The sequence below is a fragment of the Gekko japonicus genome, unplaced genomic scaffold, assembly GCF_001447785.1.
Source record: "Gekko japonicus isolate JY-2015 unplaced genomic scaffold, Gekko_japonicus_V1.1 scaffold165, whole genome shotgun sequence".
In the NCBI taxonomy this organism is placed as follows: Eukaryota; Metazoa; Chordata; class Lepidosauria; order Squamata; family Gekkonidae; genus Gekko; species Gekko japonicus.
In genome coordinates this window covers 327,445-350,122 of record NW_015163097.1, presented here as the reverse complement: position 1 = coordinate 350,122, position 22,678 = coordinate 327,445, and the positions used below count along the sequence as shown (strand labels likewise).

The window sequence follows — 22,678 nt, the reverse complement described above, 5'->3', positions numbered from 1 at the left end:
CAGTTGGAGTAAGAAGAGGCAATTCAGCTTGAACAAGGATGAGGCACCTCATAGAAGTCCTAGGGACGATCAGAACAGACTCTGTACCACTGAAACATAAAGACACACAGGCAGGAAGACTGAAAGAGCATTTCTCGACTTATAATAACGTCCTGGACCTTTGTAGAATGCAACCTTCTGTCAAACAGATGGTCTTCTGTTCACTTCCCTCTGCCACCAACTATGTACATGACCATGGCCCTACCCTCACTACCAATGGATTCTTAGGACATGGAAAAAGCTGGGAGGCTGTCTACCCAGACAATGGGGAGGGGCTGTGGTAGGTCAACTGCAGTATACAAAGGTCCCAGGTTCAGTCCCCAACACCTTCAGTTAAAAGGATCAGGTAATTTGGAATGTGAGATACCTCTGAGATCCCAGAGACCTGCTACTAGTGATTACTAATCAAAGTAGATAATTGTTGTTGTTCAGTCGCACAGTCGAGTCCGACTCTTCGCGACCCCATGGACAATCTCCCGCCAGGCTCTCCTGTCTTCCGCCGTCCTCCGAAGTTGGCTCAATTTCATGTTCGTTGCATCGCTGACACTGTCTAACCATCTCATCCTTTGCCGTCCCCGTCTTCTTTGACCTTCAATCTTTCCCAGCATCAGGGTCTTCTCCAGTGAGTGCTCCCTTCTCATTTGGTGGCCAAAGTATTTGAGCTTCAGTTTCATTATCTGGCCTTCCAGGGAACAGTCAGGGTTGATTTCTTTGAGGATTGACTGATTTGTTCTTCTTGCAGTCCAAGGGACTCTCAAGAGTCTTCTCCAGCACCATAGTTCAAAAGAATCTATTCTTCGGCGCTCGGCCTTCCTTATAGTCCAGCTCTCGCAGCCATACATGACTACTGGGAATACCATTGCTTTGACCATGCGGACTTTTGTTGGCAGGGTGATGTCTCTACTTTTTATCATGCTGTTTAGGTTCGCCATCGCTTTCCTCCCAAGGAGCAGGCGTCTTTTAATTTCATGGCTGCAGTCACAGTCTGCGGTGATCTGGGATCCCAGGAACGTGAAGTCTGTCACTACTTCCACGACTTCCCCTTCTATTTGCCAAGGAGTGATGGGGCCGGATGCCATGATCTTAGTTTTTTTGATGTTGAGCTTCAAGCCCACTTTTGCGCTCTCCTCTTTTACTCTGAGCAAGAGGCTCTTTAGATCCTTTTCACTTTCAGCCATTAGAGTGGTATCATCTGCATATCTGAGGTTGTTGATCTTTTCCCCAGCAATCTTAATTCCCGCTTGTGATTCATCCAGGCCAGCATTTCGCATGATGTACTCTGCATATATATTAAATAAGCAAGGTGACAGTATACATCCTTGTCGTACTCCTTTTCCTATGCTGAACCAATCAGTTGTTCCGTATCCGGTTCTAACTGTCGCTTCTTGGCCCTTATACAGGTTTCTCAAGAGACATGTGAGGTGGTCTGGTACTCCCATCTCTTTAAGGACCTGCCATAGTTTGTTGTGATCCACACAGTCAAAAGCTTTAGCATAGTCAATGAAGCAGAAGTAGATATTTTTCTGGTACTCTCTTGCTTTCTCCATAATCCAGCGAATGTTGGCAATTTGATCTCTAGTTCCTCTACCTCTTCGAAACCCAGCTTGTACTTCTGGTAGTTCTCTATCCACGTACTGTTGAAGCCTAGCTTGTAGGATCTTGAGCATGACCTTGCTAGCGTGTGATATGAGTGCAATTGTGCGATAGTTTGAACATTCCTTGGCGTTGCCCTTCTTTGGGATTGGAATGTATACTGATCTTTTCCAATCCTGTGGCCACTGTTGCGTTTTCCAAATTTGCTGGCAAATGGAGTGCAGCACTTTAACAGCATCATCTTCTAAGACTTTGAATAGCTCAGCTGGAATACCATCACCTCCACTAGCTTTGTTGTTAGTAATGCTTTCTAAGGCCCATTTAACTTCACATTCCAGGATGTCTGGCTCGAGGTCAGTGATTATACCGTCGTGGTTGTCAAGGACATCGAGGTCTTTCTTGTATAGTTCTTCTGTGTATTCTTGCCATCTTTTCCTAATCTCTTCTGCTTCTGTTAGGTCCCTACCGTTTTTGTCCTTTATCATGGCCAGCTTTGCATGGAACGCTCCCTTGATTTCTCCAATTTTCTTGAAGAGATCTCTAGTCCTTCCCATTCTATTGTTTTCTTCTATTACTTTGCACTGTTCATTCAGGAAGGCCTCCTTATCTCTCCTTGCTGTTCTCTGGAAATCTGCGTTCAGTTGGGAAAATCTTTCCTTTTCGCCTTTGCCTTTCGCTTTCCTTCTTTCCTCTGCTATTTGTAAAGCCTCATCAGAAAGCCATTTTGCTTTCTTGCATTTCTTTTTCTTTGGTATGGTGGTGATTGCTGCCTCCTGTACAATGTCACGAACCTCCGTCCATAGTTCTTCAGGCACTCTATCTAATGTACATGACCATGGCCCTACCCTCACTACCAATGGATTCTTAGGACATGGAAAAAGCTGGGAGGCTGTCTACCCAGACAATGGGGAGGGGCTGTGGTAGGTCAACTGCAGTATACAAAGGTCCCAGGTTCAGTCCCCAACACCTTCAGTTAAAAGGCCACAGTCAGCTCCAGGTCTTGTTTTTACTGACTGGATAGAGCTTCTCCATCTTTGACTGCAAATTATATAGTCAATCTGATTTCGGTGTTGCCCGAAAGTAGATAATACTGACAGACTAATGGTCTGATACAGATTTATGTGTAGGGCCATAGCATTATGAGCCACTATTCATTTAGTGCAACCTCCCCCCCCCCTTGCAAAGTTACTCACCTCAGTCTCTTTGCACAAAAAGCTGATGTCATTTTGCAAGTAAGAAGGGGCATATTTACTTTGGGAAAGGAAAAACTATAATAGGTGAGGCCACATTATCACATATTGGTTCAAAATAACCTACCACAGTTGTATGAAATCTCTAGCACTGTATAATACCATACACAGCTATTTTCCTAGACCCAGTCTTACTTATATTTAGCATGCTCCTTATAACAGGTATTAGATGAACAGTAAAATAATTCCCACAGGAACTGTAATCAAACTCTGAATTTTGATTCCAAAGGTAAACTGTACAACTATTATGAGTTCTATCCACGTGGTTTATTAAAACAGTAAAATAGTTCGATAAGAAAGTACTGTATATTTTTCAGCTTTTCAGTTTCCATTCCTGAACAACACCCCCCCATGGTTTTAAGAACACTTCAGTTCAGTTTTACACTTTTAATTATTTAATTTTTGCTGTTGACAAAATTCTGCTGAATCTACTAAGCATGTACACCTACTTCATAACCTTCCATTTGCTAGTTGTGGCAGCAGCTACTCCACAGTAGACATCTGAACAGACATTACTACAGTAGCTGAACAGATGCTTGCTATATAACTTATAAGCCTTTAAAAATGACAAAAGAAAAAAGGTATATGCTGAACTACCAAAGCTGCATTTGTGTTCCGAGCAGTTTTCCTCTTAACATTCCTGGCCTTGTTCTCATGGACACCTTAACCCTGTGCTTGACGTACTACTGTAAGAACACAAATGGAAGGACACATACCCCACTTGGCCCAATATAAAAGATTGGTATGTCAGTGAGCAGGGTCCTCGCTTAGAGATATGACGTATGGGGGGGAGGGGAGAACCACAGGTTATTTTCAAGGACTTTTCCATTTTTCTGATGAAAAAACTGAGAAATTTTGAGGAGTGCTAAAAAACTCATATGAAATAATCCTTTGGAATGAGTGAAATGTCTTGTAAAACAAAACTTACTCAAATGTATGGCATGAAAAAAAAATTGTGTAAGACAATCCACAGTATTAACATAATTCCTAAGCACGCTATAGATAACATCTTTACAAATATGTTTAAATGTAGATAACTTGGCAACAATACAATATAATGTGTTTGATAACAAACAGCTCAGGGTTTTCAATGTTATAAAGATAATTCAACATAGGTATGATTACCGGAATATTTGGATAAGAGTGTTTCCCTGTCCAAATAGTGGAGTAATTGTACCTCTTTCTCTCAAGTACTAGGCAAATTTGCAGTTCTGTTTGAAGAAAACTATGGAATTTACACTTTTAAATTCCATAACTATGCCAATTAGTATAATTTTCTATCTTAACGAAGTTATAGATGGTGCATGTTTAAAAGCCGTAAAATAAGTTTAGTTTTGATAGGGAAATACTGCATATATTTTACCTTTTCAAGAGAAATCAGAACAAAACTTCTCCAGCAATTTTACATTTGTATTCCAGTCAGGTCTCTTCCAACTACACACTACTTCTTTTTCTTTCTTTCTTTTTTTTTTGGTAGGGAAGAACAGTCACACGAACCTTTCTGAAATCCCAAGTTTTAGCCCAGACATCAGTGAGAACTAGACCCCATTACACAGTTCCTAGTGAAGGCCAACATTCACAGGGATCCAACTTTGCCTTGCTTGCTTTGGCAACAGCAGCTCCAGCAATGATATTGTCACCATCCAGTATAAATGGCACTAGGGGTGTGCAAAAAGGGGAAAAAATTCACCCCAATTGGGCAGAATCAATTTCGGCTGGCAGAAATACTGCCACATCAAAATATTGGCAGTAGGAGCCCATTCGGGAGTCTTTCCGCCAGCCAAATATCAATTTCGGCCCCATTATATCCTATGGGCCATTGAAGTCAATGGCAAAAACACAGGGTACATTGTGGGGGGGAGGGGGTTTGAGGAAGAGGCTCCAAACTCGCAGGGTAGCTACTGGAGCCTCTCCCCAAGATACTCACCATGTTTCAAGAACATTGGACCAGGGGGTCCAATTCTACGGGACCCCAAACAGGCTGCCCCCACTGTTCTCTATGGTGGAGAAAGGGTTACTTTTTTCCCACGGTGCTGTTAGTGGCTCTGGGGGAGAGGGGGTTTGAGGGAGAGGCTCCAAATTTTCAGAGTAGCTTTGGGAGCCTCTCCCCACATACACCCCCGCGTCCCAAAGCAATTGGGGAAACCCAGCCAGCAGCACTTAGAAGAAGAAGAGATTGGATTTATACCCTGCCCTTCACTACCCAAAGGAGTCTCAGAGCAGCTTACAAACTCCTTTCCCTTCCCCTCCCCACAACAGACACCCTGTGAGGTAGGTGGGGCTGAGAGAGCTCTTGACAGAAACTGCTCTTTTTTCAAGAACAGCTCTTATCAGAACTATGGCTTGCCCAAGGTCATCCAGCCAGGTGCAAGTGGAGGAGTGGGGAATCAAACCCGGTTCTCCCAGATTAGAGTCCGCACACTTAACCACTACACCAAACTGGCTTTCATTAAGGCAGGCAAGCAGACAGCACCCAGCAGTCGGACTCTCCCAGAGAATCTCAGGGAAAGTGAACTGCCTTGGGAGGTGCTTGTTTGCCATGAGAACAAGTGGCTTATTAAGGCGCTTGGGGATCTTGGCTTTGAGAAACAATGACTGAGGGGTGACATAAGAGGTTTACAAGGCTATGCATGGGATGGAGCAGGTAGAGAAAGAAGTACTTTTCACCCTTTCTCACAAGACAAGAACTCATGGGCACTCAAATTGTTGTGCAGTCAGGTCAGAAGTTAGAACAGATGAAAGGAAGTACTTCTTCACCCAAACAGTGATCCAATTGCTTTGGGACATGAGGGTGTATGTGGGGAGAGGCTCCCAAAGTTACTCTGAAAATTTGGAGCCTCTCCCTCAAACCCCCTCCCTCCCAGAGCCACTAACAGCACCGTGGGGATTTTTCCCCACCATAGAGAACAATGGAGGGGATGGGGGCAACCTGTTTGGGGGCCCGTAGAACTGGATCTTGGGGAGAGGCTCCAGCAGCTACCCTGCAAGTTTGGAGCCTCTCCCTCAAACCCCCTTCCCTCCAGCTCCCAGAATATACCCTATGTTTTCACCATTGACTTCAATGGCCCATAGGATATAATGGGGCTGAATTGCCGCCAAATTTCAGCCAGTTCAGATCAGAGAATCTGAATTGGCCCGCAGCAGCCCGAAAGGGGCCCGAATGGGCCATTTTCGGGGATGCATTCAGTTCAGACGAATCAAATGCACATCCCTAAATGGCACTAACTGGCATACTTTCTAAGGAAGTTGACTTTGACTTTAAAGACAGTTTAATGATGGATGTCTCAGTAACATTAAACCGACAGAATATGAGTTATCTTGGTTGTAGGAATATGGGGGAGGCTTTGCTCTGGTACATATTTAACATATCTCTATGTTGCCTTTCTACCCAAATAAGGTCCCCCAAGGCAGCTAACATCAAAACATTAAAAAACAAATTAAAAATTAAAGCATTTAAAACATTAGAATGGTGTTTAAAATAATGTATATATGAAATAAACAATTCAACAAAAACACAGACACACAAGCACACAACACCACAAGCAAGGAGAAAGGCTAACAACACTTCTTGGGGGTCTGCCAAACAAACGAAAAAATCTTTCACCCACTGGTGAGCGGATCTCGCAAGAATGCAGGGTGACTGTAAGCATTCAGACCCAGAACGCAAGCTTCACAAAAATCTAAGGACAGTATTCACCACCCATATGATACTAGCACGTAAAACTGTATGGGTACTGTAAACTCGGGAGGAACACTCCAGATTGTATTCAAAACAGTGCCAGTCCCAACACAAGGTGGTATGGCAGAAAGCTGGTTTCCCAATTTACTTTTCCCCTCACAGGATCACAACTTCCCATCTGAAAGCCTGCCACCCAGCTTCAAAAAGGTGCAACAAAAGAAAAGCTTGATTAACCAGCAAAAGGTGATGAAACACACACACACACACAATACTACCATTTAATGAACTTAAAACTGCAACTAAATATTAACACTTCTATAATCCAGTGCACACTAAGCTTCATTACAGAAAACAATAGCAAGAAATTTTTAAAGCAGAAATAGACATTAATCTATTCTGAGGATTCTTACAACTCTTCTGGCCATTCATGACAAAACCATAACAGCAATATCACTGTGCAGAACAAAAGGAAGTCTATTTATGATGTTTACCAAATATACTTTTTTTCTTCTTTAGGTGGCATTTGAACGTTACAACTCAACTGTGGTTTATCTAAACTAGCATGCTGTACAGACCACAGTTAACCTAACAGAAGAGATGAAGAAGAAGAGAATGGATTTAGACCCCACCCTTCACTACTGGAAGGAGTCTCAGAGGGGCTTACAATCCCTTTCCCTTTCCCACCCCACAACAGACACTCTGGGAGGTAGGTGGGGCTGAGAGAGCTCTCTTGAGAACTGCCCTTGAGAGAACAGCTCTCAAAGAACTTATGACTGACCCAAAATCACACCAGCAGCTGCATGTGGAGGAGTGGGGAATCAAACCCAGTTCTCTCAGATTAAAGTGGGCGCTCCTAGCCACTACACCAAACTGGCTCTCTGACATACACAGCAAGTCATACTTTGTCATAAAATCCAGTTAGCTTGCCTCATTTTCCACCTGCAAGCAGAATCTCTGGAAACTATCCAAAGCTCCCTGCTGCTTGAGAAACAGCGCTACATATGCAGCGAATTTGTGCTGGCTGGCTTTGCTGAAATACCTAGGGAACCCAAAGACTAGCCATACTTCCTTGTTCTCATTTCATCAGTTTTATTTATAGACCGCCTTTGTCACCTAAACTCAAGTCGGATTACACAGTGTAAATCACGGTCATTCACTTGCTCTTTCTGGAGATAAAAAGGACATGGGGGAATTGAAAGGAGAATCTCTTTACAGGAGAAAGGTATGACAGTACGTTGGCAAAGTGAATAAAAGTGATAGAGATCTTTTGCTCTGCTGCATTTCAAATTTCTCCTTGGGGAGACTGAAGCTGCACAGACCTGCTCAGTGAGTAATCACTAGCTGGGAGGGAAGGCTGTTGGGAAGAGAGAGGAAGGAAAATTTTGTCCTGAGAACAAACCATGGATAACAGGAATGGTTATATACCTTCTGTTGATCTGTGCTGCTGTCTTGAAATGCAGGAGGCTGAGAGGGAAAGTGCTACTGAGCAAGCTTGGATTTCTGAATCTGGATGTAACAAGAAATTGTAATCACACAGATGAGAACCCACTCCCTCAAAAAAAGGGGGGGGGTATTGGGCATTTGGATTACCATGCTAAACTGAAATTTAAAGTACAGCTGCTAAAGCATTGCTTAATGTGGTGTCCAAATGCAAAGGTCTGGTAGCTACCTAAAAGTTACTAACATGGAATAGGGATTATCCAGACCAACCATGGAAGAAAAAGGTAATCTAGAGCTATTTTAATATGAATTTAGGCCTGGGTGTGGGATGGAAGTGACCTTGGTTGCATTGAATGATGATCTTCTACGGGAGGGTAACGTGAAGAATGCATCACTGTTAATTGTACTGGACCCTTCCGGCAGCTTTTGATACCATCAACCGTGGCATCTTTGTGGACGCAGTATTAGTAGTGGATGCAGTGTTCCCTCTAAGCTGAATTAGTGTGAGATAGCTCACAGTTTTTTAGCCTCCCGCTTACAGATTTTTGTCTTAGCTCAGGAAGGATGGCTCTGGAGCAAACTAGTTTATGCAGTAGCCAAATCGCTTGCTCACATCTTTAATGCCAGTAACTCACAAAGTAGAATTTTTACTCAAAAGACTCCACAGTGTAGAGGGAGCATTGAGTAGAAGGTGCTGCTCTTTGGTTGTTCCATTCTGGTGGGCCAGTTGCAGAAGGTGGAGCTGCTGGAATACTGATTGGCTCCATGGCATTTTTGTTTTAAGATCTTATACAGGGCCAATCTTGTCCTCATGCAATTTATCATCAGCAGTTGCATCACCCAATCTGAGGTGATACCAATACAGAGACGACACTTCAATTTTTTCTTAACAAAGGAGTCAAGAAGGTCTGTAGAAATCCTGAAACAGATACCTGGAGAAGGTAATGGAAAGGACGATGGCCTATAAACTGGAGCTCAATCTAAACAAGACTGAAATGCTTCAAACCCCCCCACCCATGAGGATTACCTGGCACTTAACCTTACTCTCCTTTAGGCCCTAGACAACAACATTCTTTTTACAAAGGCATTTAAGTAAGAGACTTCATCTTTTCACCTGTCTGCTACTAAATTGAGGATGGTTTTATGACTATTATACTTCAAGTTGCTCAATTGTGTTATTATTGGCAATTATCATTTTATTATAGTGCTTTTACTTTGTGAGCCACCTCAAGCATCTTACTAAAGAGGTAGCATATATGTTTTCTGAATAAATAAATACTGGAGAATTTCCCCCCGAAATCATATACAATGTGTCTCTCCAAACTGGCCTGCAAAAGCATGCACAAGCAATAAGAGCAAGTATTCAGCTAATTAAAACCAGGAGTCCTGTTGAAATAATACAGATGTACACATCCACTTCAGATTTTATTTAACAGCAAATTATTGGGCTACCACTACAACACAACAGTTTTTCCATGCATACTGTGTTGTGGGATTTTCCATATTTTACCCTAACGGTATGGATGCAAACTCAACTTCAAGTTTGGCATAAACTACCTAGTACTCAGTAATCACATGCCACTGCTCAGTGATTTGCTCTGGAAGCTTATCTACGTCTTATTCAAAGGGGGGTGGGGACCAATCTAGGCTTATCATTTACAGTTTCACAAAATACAACCACCACCTATCACTTAAAAACCAAAAAGGGCAAGCAAAAGATAACACATACAATAATGAAGACCACCAGTTATCATGATATAAGTATAATTACAACTCATGAAAGTCAAATACCAAACAATGAGGCTTTCAACCTGATGTCTGTGACCAGTATTTAGGCTAGCCATGCATCTGAAGTTACCACTCAACAATTCGAGGGTCACAGAAAACCTTGTTAAATGTTGCCCAGTTGAATATTATACAGACTTGGCATGACCGTTATCCTTCAGACACTTAATTAGTTCTACCCCATTACCTAACAACAGGCACTGCAGTCTTGGACATATGTTACACCAGTACAACCACATAGTTCTTGCTCTATACAAAATTGCAGGGCACACAATATTCTATTTATCTGCATCTTTGTTAGATTTAATGGAAACATTATAAAGATCTCCACTGCCTTCCACTTCCAGCCAGGGTTATTCAGGTCATCCTCTCTGTGTACAAAGTGAACCAAACACAAAGCACCTTCACTGTGGATCTTAGAAATCTCTCTTTGACTGGTTAATAGAATACTATTCTCTCATGCCACCAGTTTCTTAAATCTAAACTTACTAATGCCCTTCAAATAAGCACCCTTCCTCAGAAACCACATAATTTAAGTGTTGCTTCCTCTTCCTTGCCATGTACAGCTCTGCTTATTTTCTTAAATTATCCAGAATCTGGCAAAATGTTCTATACTTCAAAAACTAAATTAGGTAGAGGAACTAGAGATCAAATTGCCAACATTCGCTGGATTATGAAGAAAGCAAGAGAGTACCAGAAAAACATCTACTTCTGCTTCATTGACTATGCTAAAGCCTTTGACTGTGTGGATCACAACAAACTATGGCAGGTCCTTGAAGAGATGGGAGTACCAGACCACCTCACATGTCTCTTGAGAAACCTGTATAAGGGTCAAGAAGCAACAGTTAGAACCGGATATGGAACAACTGATTGGTTTCGCATAGGAAAAGGAGTACGACAAGGATGTATATTGTCACCTTGCTTATTTAATATATATGCAGAGTACATCATGCGAAATGCTGGCCTGGATGAATCACAAGCGAGAATTAAGATTGCTGGGGAAAACATCAACAACCTCAGATATGCAGACAATACCACTCTAATGGCAAAAAGTGAAGAGGACCTAAAGAGCCTCTTGCTCAGGGTAAAAGAGGAGAGCGCAAAAGTGGGCTTGAAGCTCAACATAAAAAAAAAACTAAGATCATGGCATCCGACCCCATCACTCCTTGGCAAATAGAAGGGAAAGTCATGGAAGTAGTGACAGACTTCACGTTCCTGGGATCCCAGATCACCGCAGACTGTGACAGCAGTCATGAAATTAAAAGACGCCTGCTCCTTGGGAGGAAAGCGATGGCGAACCTAAACAGCATGATAAAAAGTAGAGACATCACCCTGCCAACAAAAGTCCGCATGGTCAAAGCAATGGTATTCCCAGTAGTCATGTATGGCTGTGAGAGTTGGACTATAAGGAAGGCCGAGTGCCGAAGAATAGATTCTTTTGAACTATGGTGCTGGAGAAGACTCTTGAGAGTCCCTTGGACTGGAAGAAGATCAAATCAGTCAATCCTAAAATAAATCAACCATGACTGTTCCCTGGAAGGCCAGATCATGAAACTGAAGCTCAAATACTTTGGCCACCAAATGAGAAGGGAGCACTCACTGGAGAAGACCCTGATGCTGGGAAAGACTGAAAGTCAAAGAAGACAGGGACGGCAAAGGATGATATGGTTAGACACTGTCATAGATGCAACGAACATGAAATTGAGCAAACTTCAGAGGACGGCGGAAGACCGGAAGGCCTGGCGTGATCTGGTCCATGGGGTCGCAAAGAGTCGGACTCAACTGTGCGACTGAACAACAACAACATCTTAAATGTAGATCCATGGGGAGATATTTGATAATTTAGTAAATAAATTTTGGTAAATTTGTAGAGAGGCATGAAGTACGTGATCTGTAAAATCAATGAGATGATAACTTATTAGAGAGATGGAATGAATAATTGATTATTATTTATACGTTATTTTTTTTCTTTTTTCCAGTCTTTTGCCTTCTGGTTTTCTGGGATGTGAAAACAATGTATGATTTTCTTTGTTATTTCCTTTTGAAAATTAATAAAAAGATTATTATTTTTTAAAAAACTAAATTAGTGCCAAAGGGCCACTGGGGAGCACCATATTATAAGCCACCAGTGTACTTGGGGTACAATAGAAGACTAATTACCCCAGCCCCTGCCAAGTTAGCAAGCAGTGCCATCACCATTTGAGCAAGTACACTTTATAAGAACAGTGATGTGGGTTTCCTGGGAACCCAGAAAACCCATATCACTGTTGTGCTCAAGAGATGAAATGCTTAAACAGCAAAAGCTTTGATGGTACAGCTTACTAACTTGACAGGGACTGCATTTACAGCTGAAAATATTAAATAATTTAAATAATGCTTGCAGCATTTATCAGTAATAGAAGGCAAATATGCCTTGTCCAAGCGTGGACCGTGTGCAAGCACTGGGGTTTGTCCATGGTTCATATTCCACATTTCGCCCATCTAACATGACTGATCTGCAGCACAACAGCCCTGTAAGCAATAGAAAGACTACATTCACATATGTAGAGCAAAAAAAAATTCAATGGGAAAATACAGCATCCACTGAAAATTTTCCATCCCACATCACTGGAGCACAATTTGAGAAGTATTATCCAGGAGATGAAAACTGGAATTGTGACTTCCAATGATTCAGAGGCACCACCAACTGTAGTACCTGCAGTTCTTGAATGTTTACCTCACGAGTACCAGGCCCTTTACTTTGGGCCTTACTGGCTAACCTCAGTTCTCTGAACTTCAATCCTTCTACCAACTCCAGTCCTCATAAAGGAAAATTCCTAAAAGAATAATGGTAGAAGTAAAATAAATGAGTATCAATCTACACAAGCAAGTTGCTATAGCTTAATAGCTTGAAAGGAGAGTACATGTAATCATGTTTTTTTTAAGAAAGAGGTACAAGTACTGACCAGGAAAAGAAAATATTTCGATGACCAAAGATAGTTAGATACTGCAAGTGGTGACAGTGCCACAAGCAAAGTCAGAGCTTGGTTCCCACCAGAGATTAGTCTCCACTGGGGTTAATTACATACAGTAATACTTGCTGAAGTGTTAATACTACTTTTAAATATGTAACTAATAAAACTAGAACCTATTATTCACTTGAAATGCTCATGTTCCACTTAGGAAGTTTTTAGACTGGCAGTTGCCGATGTCTGCCAACTGAAGATACACTTGCAAATATATAGTGACTATAGGGTGTCTGGTGCTGGTGCTGGAGAAGACTCTTGAGAGTCCCTTGGACTGCAAGAAGATCAAATCAGTCAATCCTAAAAGATATCAACCATGACTGTTCCCTGGAAGGCCAGATACTGAAGCAGAAGCTCAAATACTTCGGCCACCAAATGAGAAGGGAGCACTCACTGGAAAAGGCCCTGATGCTGGGTATGACTGAAGGTAACAGAAGAAGGGGGCAGCAAAGGATGAGATGGTTAGACAGTGCTATTGATGCAACAAACATGAAATTAAGCAAACTCGAGAGGACAATGGAAGACAGGAGGGCCTGGCGTGATGTGGTCCATGGGGTTGCAAAGAGTCGGACTCGACTGTGCAACTGAACAACAACAACAACAGGGTGTCTTAAGAAGAAACATGGAAAAACAAGGATTAAGACTAAATTTACTGAACAATCAGTTGCATTTACATATAAACCAATTAATATTTTAACTATGAGGTGGGAACATCCATAGCTCTTATTTACTGTTATGTGTAGAGTCTGGAAGGCTGGGACATTTTCTAGCACTCTGGAACAAGCTGAGGCAAAGGTGAAATTGATACCTGTGAAAGTCATTCAGTACACAGGTAAGTACCGCCTCCACAAACATGAAAGATAAATACTGAGTTACACCAGGAACAACAACTTTAATCTTTATCAGTTTAAATCAGAATCAAAAATATATTTGGCGTCAACTCTGCTACCGGCAATACCAACACAATACAGTGGTACAAGAATGCAAGAAAATGAACTACTGCTTTAAGAATACAAAATTTGTGCCAGTCTAATTTGCTTCAGGTGGGACAAAATAGATTTTGGAGAAACCACACACAACTGCAAGTTAAAGCGCAGCAAGACATGCCAGTACACATTAGACTGCTCCGGCAAAATTCAAGTCTAACAGCTTTTTAAGTAGGTTATATGACGTCCTATTCCCACGGTAGTAGAAAAGCCAGTAATTGAATGGGTAAGGATACATCTATTCAGTTTTGAAATAGATTAGTACTCTTCAGTATCTATTTGCATAAGGGATACACCATTATTAGAAAAAGCTAACATCCTTAAAGGTTTCCTTGACTGCAAATTACAAATAGAGAAATACTGATAGCTGGCAAGAGACAGAATAAGACAGGCAAGTACATATTAAAATCTCTTGATGTCACACAGCATCATAAAAGCCAGAAATTAAGTAGTGACAAGCCTTCAAAGCTTAGGTCTGGCCATTTATGTCTCCCCTCCTAATTTTGTCCACATACCTCAAATCACATTTTTAACTCTCTGTGATATATACTGAACATTTATTTACTAATAATTTCCCCACCAAAAAATCAGATACCTATAAAGCCCATTACCTGAAAGCACTTCAATTAATTCTCAATAAATGTATGGCCTCAATGTATCCAAACATTAACAGTTCATGCACTAACATACATTGTATTCAGCAATATATTGTGTTATTCAGAAAGTCAAATAACATGATGGACCCAATATTATTAATTTTCAAAATGTTCTTTAATTCACAAGTACCAAACACTGAAATATAACTTACATGGTTCACTGGGCTCTAACATTAACCGCTTAGGTTGTTCTCAGGCCCCAGTGCTGTAATAGTAAAATGATTGTGGTGCTAAGCTCAATCAAGCCTATCTGGAAACATGTGTCCCTGAACCTTAGATGAATAGGAAATGACCATTGCTTCTTTGCATGTGCTCAGACTCATCAGCTAGCTTCCAACAGCTATTACTAATGCAACTCATGGTTCACAGATCAACAGCTTCCAATATAAATTCCACACTCTGGACTAAGCAGAATAGTTTGTGATGCTGTTCCTTCTGTCTCAAGGTGTTAAAGAAGTGGTTCCCAAAGTGGGCAGTATTGCTCCCTAGGGGGCAGTGGGATTACCTAAGGGGATGCTAAGAGGCAAGGGGCAGTAGGGGGAGCACTGGAGGTGGGCCCCTTCAACCATGTTGTTTGTTTATTTACAACTGACCTTGCTAGGGCATAGACAATGGCAAATGGTACTCCAAGTTTCTTCCTCTACGTAGTGCTGAAATCTGGTGGTAACTATTGGATTTTTTACAAAATACACTACGACAGCTATAGTCAGACCAGCACATTGCATTTTGAGAAACTGTTGTCATCATGTGTGCTTTTGTCTCTTTGTTATTTCTCAAGTTTTTACTCTTACTGTTTTGAATTCTATAGTTATTATCTTCCTTAGTGGGTCCTGCAAATCGCTATTCTGAATAATCCTTTTCTATTTGGTAGGGGGTATTATTGATGAGTTTATGGATCCAAGGGGACAATGGCCCAAAATGTTTGGGGACCACTGTGTTAAACCAACCTGACCATAAAGACCAACTGGAGAAGCAAACCCCTGTTTACATTTCATTATAGCTCTATAAAAAATAACCTAAAATATGGTTTGTGACACCCCACTGAGATATTACAATAAGAGGCAGAGAGTCTTAATTTGCAGGCATGTGAACTTTCATAGCACAGTAAATTTCACACATGCAGCTTGGTCAGACTAACCTGACCTTTGCGAATTATTCAGGCAGGTAGCTGTGTTGGTCTGAAGCAGCAGAACAATGTTTGAGTCCAGTGGCACCTTTAAGACCAACAAAGGTTTATTCAAGGTATAAACTTTCATGTGCACGCACGCTTCCTTCAGATGCACTGAAATGGAAATTACCAGTCCATACATAAACCTAGAGAGTGAACAGCAGATTTGTTGTTGTAGTTCAGTCGCACATTCGAGTCCGACTCTTCGCAACCCCATGGACCATGAACAGCAGATTACCACACAACATAATGAAGATGTTTTAACAGATGCAAGGACCATAAGTTTATATGGTCACCATTTGTTTGGATTTAATTTCATGGGAAAACACAGTGAAGCAAATAAATCTATCAAAATTGGAGACTGATGTGTAAATGTACCCTCCTTAATTGTGGAAAGCCGAGAGTAATCAACTGGGACCCTGTTGTTACTCTCCATCCATCTCCTTTCAAGCATGGAGGTAACTATCAGCATCCTTTTTTTTGAGACAGGGTGGTTGGTTGTGCAGTGTTATGTCTCCTCTGTCACCAGATCAGAGAAATACATTCCATTCTACCATTCTAAATGACATTACATTCTAATACTCATTGCATTACATTACAATCACTATTATTCTAAATAAGAAATACATTAAAATAAATGGGATGCATAGCCCTTCTTGAAGATAATACAGATGCAAGGACTGAATGAGTTTAGCATATGTAGTGAGATAAGAAACCCATATTCCTGTTAAGTACCGTTAAGGAGGGGGGTTTGTTCTGAGTACTGTAATGACGCTCTCCCAAAATGTGATTAAACCAATGGGTTAACCTGCACATCTATATTCATACATTAAAAGGTAAAGGTAAAGGTTCCCTTGCTCGAAAGCCAGTTGAGTCCGACTCTAGGGTTGCGGTGCTCATCTCCGTTTCAAAGCCGAAGAGTCAGCGCTGTCCGAAGAAGTTTCCATGGTCATGTGGCTGGCATGACTAAATACCAAGGTGCACGGAACCCTGTTACCTTCCCACCGAAGTGGTACCTATTTATCTACTTGCAATTTCTTGCTTTCGAACTGCTAGGTTGGCAGGAACTGGAACTAGAGATGGGAGCTCACTCCATCATGCGGCAACTCGGGTCTCGAACTGCTGAACTACTGATATTCCACAGCCTGCAGTTCCGCGTCTTAACCACTTGAGTCACTGCAGATCCTATTCATACATTACAGACATGCTTAGTTTTTAACCAAGATCATCCACACAAGAAAGAAGGGATGTGGTACGTTTAACCCTGGTATTAAGTTCAATATAAGGACTTTGAACTGGGCTTGAAAAAAGCATGAGCCAACAAAGATGGCACAATACATAACTTTGATGGACAGGCTGATGTCTGTCAGTACTCAAATATCATACACCAAACACTATTTGTAAACACTGTTCAGAGGCAGAGACCAGGCTACAGTAGTCTACACAAACTGACTTATTTCAATAATTCTTCTAAGTTCTACTTAGCATGACTTTTCTGATACTTGTTCAGCAACAGGACTACCCCCCCCTCTACAACCTGTAATTGCTATTGTCAGAGGTAAAGTACAGATTCCCCTAGACAGAGTTAACATCTTTACCTGCAATATAAAATATATATTCCAAGACAATAAAAATTTAAATTGTAGTACAGCACAGCAAGAGCAGGAAACAGGTGTCAGTAATTTTTCCAAGACACTTTGCCTGGGTGACAGCTAAGCCAAAGAAAAACACTTAGCAGTAAATAATAGTATGCCATCTAACAGTTAACTGACAAAAGGACTACACAGTATGATGCAGAATTTACAGTATGTAACCCTAGCTGGTCAATCGTGCTTTCAGGTTGATCAGTAACTTCAGCTGACTACAAAAGTTAGTAAGATTATTACACTGGGCTTGCTCATCAACTTTCTTTCTCTTCCTTCCCTCCCTTTCACATTTTTGCTATGAAAAAAGGAAGTAATGACAGAGCCAGTTGGGATTTTTGCACCCAAACAGGTGCACAAGACTGTGATATGCAGTCCCAAGCATGGAGGAAGGTTGAAACAGCACATAGTATTCCATGTAATATCAATATATAGATCAAAATTGTATACATGATCAGCAGTAAAACCAAGTTCCAGTAAATATGAAACAGGTTTTTTTTTGGAAGTTAGTATATGAGAGAACCACAATACCTCTGGAGAAGTAATGTTAAGTATCTTATTAGTTGCCTGCCACTGCAGCAATTCTAATATCAACAAATATTCTCAGCTCTATAGATGCAATATAATGCTTTGGTTCTTTACCTTTCGTCCACAATACAAAGCCAACACCAATGCAATTGCTCCACTTCAACACAACTTTGAACATTTCACCTGTCTGCAGAACAGCATAAATCTTCAGCACTGACATCAACTGAAGGAAATGACTTGTTTTTTGCTGTTCCAGTGAGACTAGATCTAATGGACTTAAGATTCAGGATGGTAGATTTCAGCCAAACATCAGGAGGAGCCTCCGTATACCAATTACCTCTGTGTGTGCTGGGGGAAGAATCTACCCAGTTGGAAGTTTTCAGAGCCTAGAGAGCAATCTGTTGGGAATGTTCTATACATTTCTAGTATTGTGATGTAAGGTGGATTAGGTGTCCTATATGGCTCCAACTTTATGACTCCATGACTGTTTCACAAGGGGGATGTTTTCTTGCCCAACAGTCCGGAGATTCTGAGATCTGATCCTCAAATGCAGTTGGAAATGATTAATAAAAGTTTCTCTAGGGATCATCAGAAGCCCAGACTCTGCTGCACCCCCACAAACAGCTCTTGAGCTAGAGAAAATACCAGGAGACACAAGGGAAGACAAGTTGGCTGACAAGACCACTTACTTGGCTGTAAGGGAGGAAGGGACACCACGGAATTGTCCGGCAACAGCCTTGTGCACAACGTGCCCTGACTGCCTATGGGAGTAGGGAGGAGGAACAGGGTGGGACAGGCAAGCTGGAAGGAGATTGGATTAGAGGGACTGGAGAGTGGACCCTTAAAAGAGGGGCTCCCATGACAGCCGAGGAGGAGGACAGTTGAAGGGTCCACAATGCCAAAGCACTCCAGTCAATTTGAGGGAGGTTTAGGTGCTGTTAATTTCCATCCCCGACCATGTCTGAGGCCCAGGAGCTCCACCTGGGAAGGACAGTAAGTGAGACCCAGGAGGGTGGAGCCTCACAAGTTACCTTCTGCCTTACACTATAACATGTAAGAGACAGGAAATTGTTAAAGCACAATGGCATTTTAAATAGTTTACAGTAAGCCACATTCCCACTGGCTACACAATTGTCCTTGGATAATCACTATAGAAAAATGCAGAGGGACTGGATTTTGCCAATCAGGTGAATGCTACTTATTTATCTAGAGATGTGTTCTTTCAGAAGTCCCAGTTAGCAAAGTGATAATGTATACCAGTTCCCTGACATCTGAAATAATATTTTACAGGGGTATGATGGGACTGTACATGAATGCACCCCTACTGAACGTCTGGAAAGTCTTCACAGAAGCATTTGGCTTTAAAAATGCTGCAAGTGGTAGGTGCAAACATAGAACTAATGGGTCTTTAACAAGTTATCATATACAAAGAACTCCCAATCTACACTGTGACTCTTATAACCTGAATGTATATAGACTTGTTATAGTCTTACATCCAGAGGCAAATCTCATTTTAATAAGTACACCACAGAGGAATCTCAAAAAATGCTTTCCCAGCATTAAATACATTTACACAGAAGGCAAGCTAGCTATTCTTTGGTGCTGGAGTACCTATAATCTCAATAAAAGAAGAAAAGAGGAGATTGGATTTATACTCCGCTCTTCACTCGGAGTCTCAGAGTGGTTTACAAACTCCTTTCCCTTCCCCTCTCCACAACAGACACCCCGTGAGGTAGGTGGGATTGAGACTGCTCTTTCAAGAACAGCTCTGACAGAACTATGGCTTGCCCAAGGTCATCCAGCACCTGCAAGTGGAGGAGTGGGGAATCAAATCCGGTTCTCCCAGATTAGAGTCCGCACACTTAACCACTACACCAAACTGTCTCTCAAAATGATGAGTGCACATAAAATCCCATTAAAGGCTGCAATCCTATGCAGGCTTACCCTGAAGCAAGCTCCCCAATACATTGTCTTTCTTCTGAGTAAGTCAACATAAAATTATATTTATTATTATTATTATTATTAATTCAACGTATACCCCGCCTAGTTTGCGATAAGCCAATTTGCCTAGCTTACAATAACCTTTTAACAGAAATTAAATATGCATTGACGGTATTTAACCGCAGCTTAGCCAACCTGGAAAAGTTTCTTCTAGCAGTAGAGGATTGACCACATTAAGGCTTAAACAAGTTACACAAGACGGAACTGTACCACCCAAAACAAAAGCTATACTGGTTCTTCCGGGAGAACACAGGCGATGCCCTGCTGGAAATACGCTACTACGGTTTCAAGCAGACTGCTCAACAGTACCATCCTAAGCAGAGTGAGGCCCTTCAGAATCCATTGAAGTCTATCGGCTTTCAGGTGGTGTAACTGTGCTCAGGATGGCCGCAGTAAGGGCCATTCGGGAGGCCTGCGCCCAGCCTTTCAACGACGTGTGTCTGCAGATAAACGCCGCCGGGGTGCTGTTCTGCTTCCCCTGGCTGGACTGCGAGCCCCCCCCCGCCCCCTGCCCCGGCTGCTCCGTCCCGCACAGAGGCTCCGGGTGTCCCCTGGTGTCAGGGGGCCTAGCTCCCTAGGAGCGCCGGGGAGCGGCAGGGTGAGTCATTTACCTCGTGAAGAACTCGGCGAAGCTGGAGCCGCCGATGCCGCCCAGCCGTTTGGCCCCGTCGCCTTGGTCGGGCCCGGCGGCCGCTGCTTGGGCGCTGGGCGGCTGCTGCTGCTGCGGCGACGACGAGGAGGAGGAGGACGAGGGCTCCTCCAGCTGCTGCTGCTGCAAGTGCTCCGGGGCGCTGCGTCGGCGGCTGACTTCGAAGGTGTTGCGGGAGTTGAGGTTGATGTCCATGAAGGCCAGGTGAGCCAGGCACGGGAGCGCCCTGGCCGGCGAAGCCGGACTCTCCGCCTCCTCGGAGACGGGCGAAGGGCTGCCGGAGGAAGAGGAGGACGGCGGCGGCAGGGCTACTCCGGCCCCCCCCCGGCCAGGCTGCAACTCTTCAGCGGCTCCTCCAGGGCCATCCCGCACGGCGGGGCCGGCAGGAAAAAGGCGCAGCCGCCGTTGCGGAGGGGAGCGGGCGGCGGCAGCTCCTCCGGGCTCGCTGGGCCCTCCTGAGGCGGAGGCGGCGGCGGGAGGAGGAGGAATCCGGCATCGCCGTTGGTCATCCTGCCTCCGCCGCAGACGTCCCCGTTGGGGGGCCTCTTGCCGGCCAAGTAGCGCTGCAGGCGGGCCGCGGAGGAGCCCTCTCGGCTCCCATCCCGCTCGCCGTCCGCTTCGCCGTCCGCCTCCGACGCCGCCGACGCCTCCTCCGCCTCCTCCTCCCGGCCCGAGGGAAGCAAGGCTGCACCGCCCTGAGCTCCGGCATCCTCCGGCCCAACCATTTGCCGACGCAGAACCCCAGGGGAGCCAGCGGCGCGGCTAGGAGCGGGGAGGGAGGAGGAGGCGGCGGCGGTGGCGGAGGCCCACCGGCCCCTCACGGCGGCGCGGCGGGGCCCGAGGAGGGGGCGGGGCGCCGGGTACTGCCGCTCGCCTCAGCTCCAACCGGCCGCCGCACACATCCGAGACGACAGGGACGGCGCTGGCAGGAGCGGCCTAAGGGGGCCCGGCTCGCGCAGGCGCACAAGGGGCCCCTCAGCCGCCGACGCCGACAACCACAGAGACGAGGTGGCTAGTGCGGAAGTGGAGGCTTGTAAACATCCGGCGCTCGGTGGCTGTGGCCCGCTCCTCCTCCACCGCCTCCACAGGCTAAGGCGGGCTGACGGAAGTCTCCCGTTGGATCTCATTAATCCGAAACTGCTGGAAGGCGACCGAGGTATTTGAGAAAGGGAAAATAGATTTTTCCCTCATTTTCCTGACTATTTCGCTTCGCCCTTGACCTCATGGCGGCGCTGGCCCCGTATTTCGTCTGAAATCTGCGTAATATAGAAGTTTATCCATTGTTGTTCTAGGTAACCACGGGTTACACAAAGCATGTCAGAGATTTAAAAAACATGTCGCAGAGTTGCCAGCAATTTCCTAGGGAGTAAACACTATTTTACTCGAGTGGACTTACTTCTGAGTAATCGTACTCTGGGCTGCACTTTTAGTTATTCTGCTTTGTTCCTAAAATTAACAAACATATTTTTAAAAAGTTATCTAGCCATTAGATCCCACTGATTTTAAGATCTGTGTGCATACCTTTTTACTCTTGTAAATATTATTTATTATAATGAACATAGTAGGTTTGGATTTGATGAATTTTAGTTTTGTATAATCTTGTCTGTATGCTCCTGCTTACACTTGCCAGTCCCCAGGTGAGGGTGGGGGATCCCCTGATTTTGTGGGCTTTGGCTGCCACTGGCCAGCGGGGGAAACCCTGCCCCCAGATAGCCATCCCCACATGCCATCAGCAAGGTATTACAGAAGTGATTATCATTGCGTTGGAATGGCACTCTACTTTTGGGCAAAACTCTATGGTTTGTAGCTGTTTATACCATAGAGTTTTGCCCAAAAAGTAGAGCATTGTTCTGACATTGCGGGAGTGATGACATCACTTCTGGAAGTAATGTCAACATGTCACCAGTGTGCGCTCACTTGAAGTCCTCAAGGCAAGGAGCTGTGAGACAGCTTCCAAATTGCAATGAAGTAGCAACACAAGGCAAGGAGCTGTCAGACAACTTACAAATTGCAATGAAGTAGCAACACAAACAAAGCTAGTGGAGTTCATCAGGCCAGGCCTTAAAGGTCTTTCTGTCTTTGCTGTACAGCTTCATGCCATAGCATTCCGTGCCATTTGCCCTACCTCTGGAATTCTGGGATGACCTCCTGGAACCATTTGTAGGGTGAGGGGGGCCGTGATTGGGTCTGGAGGAGGGGCACGGCTGGAGCAGGGGAGTGTGCTGATTGGGTGCATACGTAGTCAGTATCCTGAGC

The 22,678-nt window shown here is 43.7% G+C and overlaps 1 protein-coding gene across 2 annotated transcripts in view; it reads right to left on the bottom strand.

Annotated features, from left to right (window-relative positions):
* Positions 1-20,640, bottom strand: part of TBC1D12 (TBC1 domain family member 12) — a 64,456-nt gene extending 43,816 nt beyond the window's left edge. For both annotated transcript variants that reach the window (XM_015406629.1, XM_015406630.1), the window contains exon 1: positions 20,385-20,640. In XM_015406629.1, the coding sequence (XP_015262115.1) occupies positions 20,385-20,617 (233 nt within the window). In that variant the 5' untranslated portion in view covers positions 20,618-20,640. The remainder of the gene's footprint in view (positions 1-20,384) is intronic.
* Positions 20,641-22,678: the final 2,038 nt, after the last annotated feature.